Source organism: Sporobolomyces salmoneus, assembly GCF_050403485.1.
Source record: "Sporobolomyces salmoneus JCM6883 DNA, S_salmoneus_JCM6883_v1_ctg64, whole genome shotgun sequence".
NCBI classification, from domain to species: Eukaryota; Fungi; Basidiomycota; class Microbotryomycetes; order Sporidiobolales; family Sporidiobolaceae; genus Sporobolomyces; species Sporobolomyces salmoneus.
In genome coordinates, this window is record NW_027481099.1 from 22,019 (window position 1) to 31,271 (window position 9,253).

Here is a 9,253-nt window from a genome sequence, read left to right on the forward strand (position 1 = left end):
GCCTCTCTTCTTGAGCATCCACTTCAACTTCGATTCGTAAAGGTTCTTGCGCACAGGAGGCTTCGCACGAACTAAGGGTTGGGCCAGCAAGTATGAATGGGAGGATTAGGGGAGGAACAGCGCAAAGAAGCATGGTTCCCTTCGACTAGACGCGAAATCTTCTCCCTCGCTACATTCTCTATCATCTGCCGCAGAGCTAGCTCCTCTCTCCTGGTCTTCCTCCCGTTCCTCGCTTGTGTGACAGGATGCTAGCTCGGTTGCTGAACTTGGAAAGCCGCGAGGTGAAAAGAAAAATCGACAGGCTCATTCTTTCTTTCCTTTCCTTTCCTTTTCCTCTTCGCTCACTCCCCTTCCTCTCACGGTTGATTTTCGCTTCGATATGCGCTACTACATCCTTTCACTCCTTACTCTCGCTGTTGTCGCTCTCGGTATCAACTCGACTCCGCCTACTCCTGAGCTCGAACATCTTTTCACCGTCAACCTCGACTGCGAATCGAGCACGGCGCCTCTGCTCCCGGGTCCTCTAGGTACTCGAATCAATGTGGGAATCGTCGGAGGGAACTATACGGATCGAGATGGAGTTACTGGTTCGTCCTCTCGCAAACCTTCCCGAAAGTAACCTTTGTTGAAGAGGGCAGAACTTTATAGGTAACATTCGACCAGGCTCGGCAGATTGGGTTCACTTAGACTCTCGCATTGGGCTTGCCTTCATCGATGCACGCTGGGTGATTGAACTTCCCGCTCAACCCTCCACGAACGGGTTGAACGGATTCGTCTACGTCAAATCGACTGGATACTCGGCGCCGACTTACGAAGACGGAACGTTCTTCGGTTACCTGAGATTGAAACTGGAGACTGGGGTGAGTGACTCTCTTCCCTTCCGCATCTTGCTCAGCCCAATTTTGCGGCACATTGCTGACCAGATTTCGCTCGACAGGTTCCCGAATACTATTGGATGAACCACGCTATGGTCATTGCTACGCTTGAGGTCAAGAACATCGATAACTTGTTTGATCCGACAAACAAGGAAATTCAGAATGCGAAGATCACGACGTACGATGTGAGTTTAGGCATGGACCTTCTCCCTTCCCCCAGCACCTCATCTACATGCCTCTCACTCAGTTGCACATTGTACTAACTTATCGTTTTGCTACAGCTCAAGTCAGGCTGGAAACCGACTGACAAAGTGTTTACGGTGCGTTTCTTCCTCGCTCTCGTCCTTCCCTCGCGTCTTCCGAGATCTGACGAGAGTCTCTGCGCTCACCACAGTGCTTGTCCGACCCTGTAGAAGGATGTCCCAACTTTGTCGCGGGGATAGAAGAAATAATTGTGCGCGACGAGCTCTGAACGCTGGAATCATTGCAGCGAGCTTTGTCCCTCTTTCTCTCTCTTTCACTCAATCTCAACTCTCTACGCCGTCAGCTTTGTTAATCTCTCGTCTCTTATCTCCCTGATCTATCTTCAGCTGCAATGACTCGGTCAGGCCGCTGAATTGCGTCCCGCTCCTCAGGGGTGTCCGGTGAAGCTCCGCGGAGTGGGCGAGTCCCCAACGGACGTCCCTTTTGTCTTCCACCTTGTTGTCCTCTTCTTACTGAATCTCAATTGAAGCTATCGACGTGACCAACATGCGGCTTCCACTCGTCTTCTCCTTCCTTGTTTCGCTCGCTACTCTTGTCTGCGTGTCTGCGCGACTTCCCGTTCCCCCAATCCCGATCCCTCCTCAACTCCAATGGCTATTCACCGTCGGAATTCAAGCTCTCCCAAACGTCGCGCCTCTCCTTCCAGGACCGAACGGAATCAGACTCGATCTGGCGTTGGTTGGGGGAACGTTCAAAGGTCGAGGTGGGCTAAAGGGTACGTGTCTCCTTCTTTTATCAGGCGATTCCGAGACTGACGATTGAGAGAGCGTAGGGAAAATGCGCAATGATACTGCTGATTGGGGAGTGATCGATCCTCGAACCGGAATCGCACAAGTTGATGCTCGTTGGACGGTCGTGCTACCTCCTACGAAATCCACCGCTGGTCAAGACTCTTTCATCTTTGTGCAATCGAGTGGACCGACTCAGAAACATGGTGGATTGAATCGTGCTCATTTGAGGTTGAAATTGGAGACTGGGGTCAGTTTCGGTTTTACTCATCTCTTCTTAACGGAATCTTCTTCACGATTCCGGAAGCTGATGTGAGGCGACGCCAATTCATTGACAGGTTCCAGAGTACTATTACCTCAACAACGTTTTGGCGGTCGGAGTTCTCGAGATTTTAAATCCGAGCAACACTTCGGTTCAAACCGTTCGCATTCAGGCTTTCAACGTGAGTCTCTCTGTTCCGGATCTATCTTCACTGAGTCTGACACCTTGTCTCCCACCCAGTTTATCGATGACTGGCGTCCCGACGACCCTGTCTTTACGGTTCGTGCTTCTTTCTTTCCTCCTTCTGTTGTTCGAGCTCGAGCTGATTCGCCTTGTATCGTGTTCTCAGTGCCTATACGACCCCACTCCGCAGTGTGACGTGCAATCCTCTGTGACGAATTAACGTCCTCAAGCTCGAAGGCTGTTCTTCGCAACGCAAAGCTGGAAACTCGAAAGCTGGTTCTTTCGCGAAGCTGTGCTCTCTCTTATTTCTCCTTCCCCTCCCGGTACTCTTGTTCCTTCTCTTCTGTCTACTCTGGCTGTAACGGGACCAAGTCTTTCGTCCGAAATTTTGACTCGGCTCCATCGGCTTCGAGAGATTTTCGAGAGAGAAGCCGGGGAAATTGTCTCCTTCTCTCCCCCACTGTTCGCCATGTCGCTCAACGCATTCCGCTCCTCGGGAGCACGTACGATCGTACGAGCATACTCTACCGGCCCTCACAAAACGGCTTCCTCGACTTGGGCTCAAGAATACAAATTGAGTCATCCAAAGACGAGACCTCCCCCTCTTCCTTCGATTGACCCGCCTCAATGGTCGGCTCAGGAAGCTGTAAACAACATCCTCTACAACAGTGAGTCCCGGGCACCCCGCTTTCTATGCGCTTTCGAGGTGGAAAGTGATCGAGAAGAGATGAAGCGGATACAACGGCTGCCGGGACTCAAACGGGACTACGAGTGCTATAGAGCACTATGTTAGAGCTCACAAGTCGCCTCGGAAGGTCATATCAGCTCTGCGGTATCGGTTACTGACTCCCATTTCTTCCCTCTCCCTTTTCCCCTCTCGCCCCATTTCTACTACCCTGAACCGCCGTCCTACTACCTCCATCAGCCCCCCCTCCTTCCCTCCAACCTTTCACCCGGCACACGCTCAACTGTCTCGTCCAAAACGAACCCGGAGTTCTCTCGCGAGTTTCCGGTATTCTCGCAGCTCGAGGGTTCAACATTGATTCGTTGGTCGTATGCGCTACCGAGATTGAAGATTTGAGTAGGATGTGTATCGTCTTGAGGGGACAGGATGGAGTCATTGAACAAGCGAGGAGACAATTGGAAGATTTGGTGAGTTTTCATTTCCTCTCCGAAATCTTGTCGCGCCTGCTACGCTCGTGCCGTCGACAGTGCGAGTAGATAGCTGCTGATTGTGTCACTCGCTGGAGTAGGTTCCCGTTTGGGCCGTCCTCGATTACACTCGCACGAAAACGATTGAACGAGAACTTCTCCTCGCAAAAATCTCCATCCTCGGTCCCGAATATTTCGAGAACCAACTCGCCAACAAAGGACCCGATATTCTTCCCGCCACTGATGCTCTCGAGGATGGTTCGCCCGCCAAACAACACGTCGATCAAACTCTCGGTTCCCTCTCTTCTATCCACCCCGACGTCTCGCCTCAAACCGAACACAAGGGGCTGAGCCCTAGTGAAGCGCTGAGACAGAAGCATCAACATTTGAGCGGGATCGAATTGTTGGCGAAACAGTTTGGAGGGAAAATTGTCGATTTGAGTAACGATAGCGTGATCGTTGAAATGGCGGCAAAGACGGAAAGGGTAGATGCATTCCTCAAGTTGGTTAGACCTTATGGAATCCTCGAAGCCGCAAGGAGTGGTACAATGGTCATGCCTCGAGGTGAATTACTTTCATACACTCTCAGTGTTTTGTGCGAGTTTGCTGACTTCTCGTCGATCCTAAACAGCGCCTATCGCATCTCCTTGGTCGGGTATGGCGGATGAGGATATTCCTGCTGAAGCTGTCGAAGCTTTCGATGCTTCCCTTCTCCCTCCTGGTTAGACAGACTCGGTCCCCAAAATGAAAACTATCTAAGCTTTTCTTTCGCGTTCTCGTTATTCTTGTTTCTGTGTCCCCTTGCAATATTCCTCTGTGTACTCGCATTCAAGTGTAGTGTCATCGACGAGAGAGAAACTCGACGAGATTACGAATTTTGTAATTGCGAGGAGAAGTAGAGCCCGCAGAAGTTGGCGAAGTGCCTCTCTCCTTCACTATTCAAACTATCTAAAAGTTCGTGACCCTCACTCCTGAGCGCGGCAGGACTAGTACTAACGCATCAATACTATTCACAGATGGCTTCCAAGATCTACTGGTACGCTTCAAACCCGTTCGATCTCGAGGTCGAAACGAGTTCCCACCTGCTCCCACCCTCGATCTCCCTTTCTCGCGATCTAGCGACTCGCTACCCTCGAGATCGCCTTCATTATCTCTCTAGTACTTGACTGACCTGTTCCATCTGTTCCCATCAACAGCGGAAACTTGTCCTGGTGAGTTTTCGACATCTCTCTCCCCAAATCTCGTCAAGCATACATTTACTGATTCTCCTCGCGATCTTTGCTCTTGAATCGATTGATAGGGGAACCAACAACGACGTTCTTCGTCAAGCTTTCTCCCAATTCGGTGATGTTATCGACTGCATCGTCATGACGTGAGTTTCTCCTCTCTCTTCTCCTCCTTTCATGACTCTCGACATGAGCTGATTCGGAGATCGTGTCTGTGATTAGTGAGCCCGGAACTGGACGTTCGCGTGGATTCGGATTCGTCACTTTCAGTGAACAAAGTATGGCCGATGCTGCTATCCAAGCCATGAATGACCAAGAACTCGTGCGCTTCTCTCTCCTTTTCTTCCCTTTCTTTTTGCCTTCTTTCTTCGATTCGCATGCGCAAGCTATGAAGCGGTGCGGGCAAGTGCGGTTTGTCCGGGAAAGACAGAAAGCGAGCTCGAAAAACAAACAGTCGTTTTCATTCTTCCATGGATTCCGGTTTGCGTTTTCGAGCTCGTTTTGGATCGGTGTGACGTTGGGGACTCGCAGGCTGTCCAATGGTGTGTTGCGGTGGAATGTTGAGTCGGAGTAACGAGTCGGAGAAAGAAGCAAAACCCATCTTCCCTTTTCGATCGTGTTTGGTTTCGTCTGACTGTGATTTCGTTTTCTCTCGTCCTTCTCTCGTCTCCTTTCCTTCTCTTTCCCTTCTCCCTTCGCCTTTTTTCGGTTTCATTCTCGTCTCCTCGTCATTTCGGTTTCCGGTTTTCGGTTTTCGGTTTTCGTTTCTACTCGCACGCGCAATCTGGTCTCCTCCCATGAATTGGTCACTGCCTCGTTGCTTTCCTTTGCATCGTCTGGTCTTGGTCTCACAGGGTCAGTCCTCCTTTCCTTATTCGTCGACAAAGCATTGATCACGAAAACTGACCTCGATTTTCGTGCAATTAGATGGCCGTCGTCTCCGTGTCAACATTGCCAACCAACGCACTGGCGGTGGAGGAGGTGGAGGATACTCCGGAGGAGGAGGATACGGAGGAGGAGGAGGAGGATACGGTGGAGGATGTGAGTTCCTCCGCTGAAAAGAGTTTCGACCTGTTAAACTGATCTCTTTCCTCGTAAAACGCGCGTCAGACGGAGGACAATCCGGATACGGAGGAGGATACCAACAAGGTTCCTTCGGTGGACAACAACCCGGTTACGGAGGACAAGGACAAGGTGGATATGGAGGAGGAGATGCTTCGTACGGTGGTGCCGGTCAGTCTCAACCTTGTCCGTCTTATACTTTCCCTTCCTTTGTCGGGAAGTTAGAGGAATACTGATCGGTTCCACAAGCGCGAGCAGACGGAGGAAACTACGGTTCGGGCGCTCCCTACGGTGGTCAACAACAATCTTACGGACAACAATCCGGAGGTTACCAACAACAAGGTTGTACGTAGCTCTCGCTCTCTCTCTCTCTCTCTGCACGTGTCCTCTCGGGTCTCGGTTCTTTCGTCGAGTTTCAACCCCTTCCAACCCATCACCGTCCTTTCCCCTTACGCTGGCCTCTTGCAGCTTACTAACGTTTTCGCTCGATCTTCCTCGCTCTCGCTCTCTTCGCATCTTTTCTCGCATTGGACAGACGGAGGAGGATATGGTGGAGACTGTATGACTTGACTTTCTTCTTCCTCTTGACTCGTCGCCTGTGGACTTTCACCAGGCTGCGAATTGTTCTGTCCGTCGAACATCTCGAGCTGACTTCTCTGTTTCCTTTCTTTCCACAGACGGAGGACAAGCTCAAGGTGGAGCTCAAGGCGGTTACGGAGGAGGATACTAAACGTCGAGTTTAGTATCAACCTTCTACTTTTCTCCATTTCTTGCTTTTTCCCTTTCCCTTTCAAAGTGTTTCGTCCCCTCCTCTCTCTTGCCTCTCTCGTTCGGTCTTCGTACATTAGTACCTTGTATAGTTCCGTTCCGTTCACACCCGTCGTCGTCGTCTACTTCTCGCCCTCTCGTCAACTAAAAAAGTGCGCGCTCTATTCTCTCGGTCTCTCTTTCCCTCCCTTCCCCCTCTTCTCGGTTCTGTTCGGTTCGATTTCTCTCTGCCCCACAATGTTGAAGACTACAACCTCCTAGCCTCTCTCTCTCTCTCCTCCCTATGACACTATCACCTTTTTTCTTCTCTTTTCTCCTTCCTCTTTCAAATCCATGACCCTTTCTTTTCGTTCGACTTTCCGTCTCTCTAGATTACCTTTTCTTCATATCTTGTAGTCTCCCTCCCCCTTCTGCTCGTTTGAAGAAGGTCGCTAAAAAGACGAAATTGAATTCAGTGGTAACAAACTTCCCTTGATCGTTGCGAAAAGAGTTTTCAACCTGTTTGAAAGCTGTGAGAGCGGCGACGGAGGAAAAGATATCACGCTCGAGGAGTAGAGAATCAAAGCCAGCGTAAGGAGTCGAGCAGCGAGGCCAAAGCAGGAGGAGCGATGGGAAGAAAAGAGAGGCGACCGAGAGCCGCAGATTCGCATGAGAAGATGTTCTTTAGTCTGGAGTCTGCCAATGGGGTTGTTCCGATACTTTGCTTGTCTAAGCACCTCAGTCACCAGGGTCTCGGGCTTAGAGCGAATTGCAAAAGTCTTCGGAAGCAATGCAACTTTGGCCAAAGCTCGCAAAGCTTTCCAACTAGCTCACGCTCATCTGCCTCTGGAGTGCTCGAGAATCATCTATGGGCCAACGGGGAGATCAGTTGCGCCGAGTAGTGCTACGTAGATCACGCGCAATTTGCGGCAACTCATGCCCTTTTGTCGGACCTTTTCTTTGTCTTCACGTGCTGCGCTGGTCAAGTTGAGCGAAGTGGCTCACAGAAGGCAAGGCAACAAGGAGAGTACGTAACTACAGGGGGAAGCTCAAAGCCACTGAGACGACGTAGAGAAGTCGGAGCGAACGACGCAACATGAAATTTCGAGCGGAAAGGACAAACGCGCAACTCGCACTTGGATCAACACCTTGACTCATCGGATAATCATCGACATCCGTGTTGTTGAGTAGCCGCTCGAGAGGGGTAGCGTGCTCGAAGGAGGAGGAAGACGAAATCTTCAGAGAGAATCTCTACTCGACAGGCCTCTTCTCGCTCCGTAACATCTCTGCCATTACAGCCTGACCTTACTCGCAACCAAGGATGTCCCCACCTTCCCCGACTAAAGCGTCCAACAATCCCTCTCAAATTCCTCCGTAGCCGTTGACCTCGTCCACCTCACTTCTCTTTTAGCGAATTCTCCGACTCGATAGGTAAAGATCTTGACGTTTGTGGTGCGAAGGTAGGTGAGAAGAGCAGGAAGGAGGGGGAACCGGAAGAGGAGGGAAGATTGTTGGCTGTCGATTTGGTCGGGGGTGAGGTTGTCGCCGAACAAGCGAGAGCCGATAAGGTGCAATTGTGAGAGGAGCGGGAAAGAAGATAGGAGATTGATCAGCGCGTTGAAGTTGTCCTGTGACGCGCACAAACGAGTCAGCTGGGTGGACATAGAAAGAACAACCTCGTTAAAAACGCACATCATCTGCGAAGCTACACGAACCTCCTAGGGTTAGCGCCTTAAGCGATCCTACTTCATGGGAAGTCACCTTTCTGGGAATCCAAGAGACGGAGGCGAGCTTGAGGTGTTCGAGTTTGATCAGGGAAAGAAGCTGGAGAAGTCGCGTGAAATTTTCCGAGGTGAAATAGTCGGTATCGGAGCGATCTTCGAGGACGTCAAAGTCGACACGGAGCGTTAGAGACTTGAGAGGAAGTTGGAGGACAGGTTCCTGGGGATTCTAGCATATAAAGAAACGAAAACCCATGTAGTTTAGCGTTCTGGTGACCGCTCAGATGCACGAGAACGACTTACGGGCCGGATCGCATCCTCAAACTTACGGAGGAACCCAGGCACAGAAACGAGTATGTACGAGAGCGGGGCAAACGTGAACGAGTCAACAAGTGTCCAATTGATGGGGTTTCCAAGGTCGGTACATTGCCAATGTTCTCGGCGATCTCAATGTTCGATACCAGTATTCAAGCTTCCATCTTTGTACAGCTTGAACGATACGTGCTCGCGTTTCGCTGCCATAGTCAAGAGTTGGAAGAAGGCGCCACGCTTTTTCCAAGAAGCTGTGTCGAAGAAGAAGGCGAAATGAGCGAGCTGCTTCAGATTCTTGATTCCTTCAACCAATGCCGATACTGTTGCAGTAGTTTGCTTCCCGGTGAACGTGAGAGCGAGGTGCGTCAGGCGAGAGAGTCGAGAGAGAGTCGTTCGAGCGAGGTGAGTGAAGGTCGGTACGAAATGCAGATTTAATCGACGGAGTTTATCGCATCGCGTGGGACTGCCAAGTAGCTCGGAGAGTCGGATGTCGAGTTGCGTGGACCGGATCGTGAGTCGAGATTTCCATAATGATTCCGTGAGAGAATAGATTCGCTTGTTGATCGTAATTTGCGCAATCGAAGGGTTGGTAAGTGAGCCATGCGTTTGCTCTTCGTAGATCTCCTCGAAGAGGAGAAGGAGGACGCAGTCGGGAAGGGAGAGGAGGGAAGTCGGAGGTCGATTCATGATCTGCGCGGGTAGATAAAACGATCAGTTCCAT

The 9,253-nt window shown here is 50.8% G+C and overlaps 5 protein-coding genes across 5 annotated transcripts; 4 read left to right on the forward strand and 1 right to left on the reverse strand.

The window, feature by feature from the left end:
• Window positions 1-379: 379 nt before the first annotated feature.
• JCM6883_006528 (uncharacterized protein) lies at window positions 380-1,347 on the forward strand (the record flags this gene model as incomplete). Its single annotated transcript, XM_076634562.1, has 5 exons — window positions 380-587; window positions 688-860; window positions 938-1,060; window positions 1,157-1,195; window positions 1,270-1,347. 5 exons carry the CDS (start codon window positions 380-382, stop codon window positions 1,345-1,347), a joined length of 621 nt encoding a protein of 206 aa, XP_076485441.1.
• A 278-nt stretch (window positions 1,348-1,625) lies between these two features.
• JCM6883_006529 (uncharacterized protein) lies at window positions 1,626-2,532 on the forward strand (the record flags this gene model as incomplete). Its single annotated transcript, XM_076634563.1, has 5 exons — window positions 1,626-1,854; window positions 1,912-2,117; window positions 2,206-2,310; window positions 2,370-2,408; window positions 2,479-2,532. The coding sequence occupies 5 exons, from the start codon at window positions 1,626-1,628 to the stop codon at window positions 2,530-2,532; spliced, it is 633 nt and encodes a 210-aa protein (XP_076485442.1).
• A 249-nt stretch (window positions 2,533-2,781) lies between these two features.
• On the forward strand, window positions 2,782-4,190 carry ILV6 (acetolactate synthase regulatory subunit; the record flags this gene model as incomplete). The annotated part of the gene is made up of 4 exons (XM_076634564.1): window positions 2,782-2,980; window positions 3,238-3,464; window positions 3,566-4,028; window positions 4,096-4,190. The coding sequence occupies 4 exons, from the start codon at window positions 2,782-2,784 to the stop codon at window positions 4,188-4,190; spliced, it is 984 nt and encodes a 327-aa protein (XP_076485443.1).
• A 290-nt stretch (window positions 4,191-4,480) lies between these two features.
• Window positions 4,481-6,482, forward strand: JCM6883_006531 (RNA recognition motif domain-containing protein; the record flags this gene model as incomplete). Its single annotated transcript, XM_076634565.1, has 8 exons — window positions 4,481-4,500; window positions 4,661-4,675; window positions 4,765-4,836; window positions 4,913-5,012; window positions 5,618-5,735; window positions 5,801-5,923; window positions 6,011-6,097; window positions 6,430-6,482. 8 exons carry the CDS (start codon window positions 4,481-4,483, stop codon window positions 6,480-6,482), a joined length of 588 nt encoding a protein of 195 aa, XP_076485444.1.
• Window positions 6,483-8,977: 2,495 nt separating this feature from the next.
• On the reverse strand, window positions 8,978-9,253 carry JCM6883_006532 (uncharacterized protein; the record flags this gene model as incomplete). Its single annotated transcript, XM_076634566.1, has 1 exon — window positions 8,978-9,253. One exon carries the CDS (start codon window positions 9,251-9,253, stop codon window positions 8,978-8,980), a length of 276 nt encoding a protein of 91 aa, XP_076485445.1.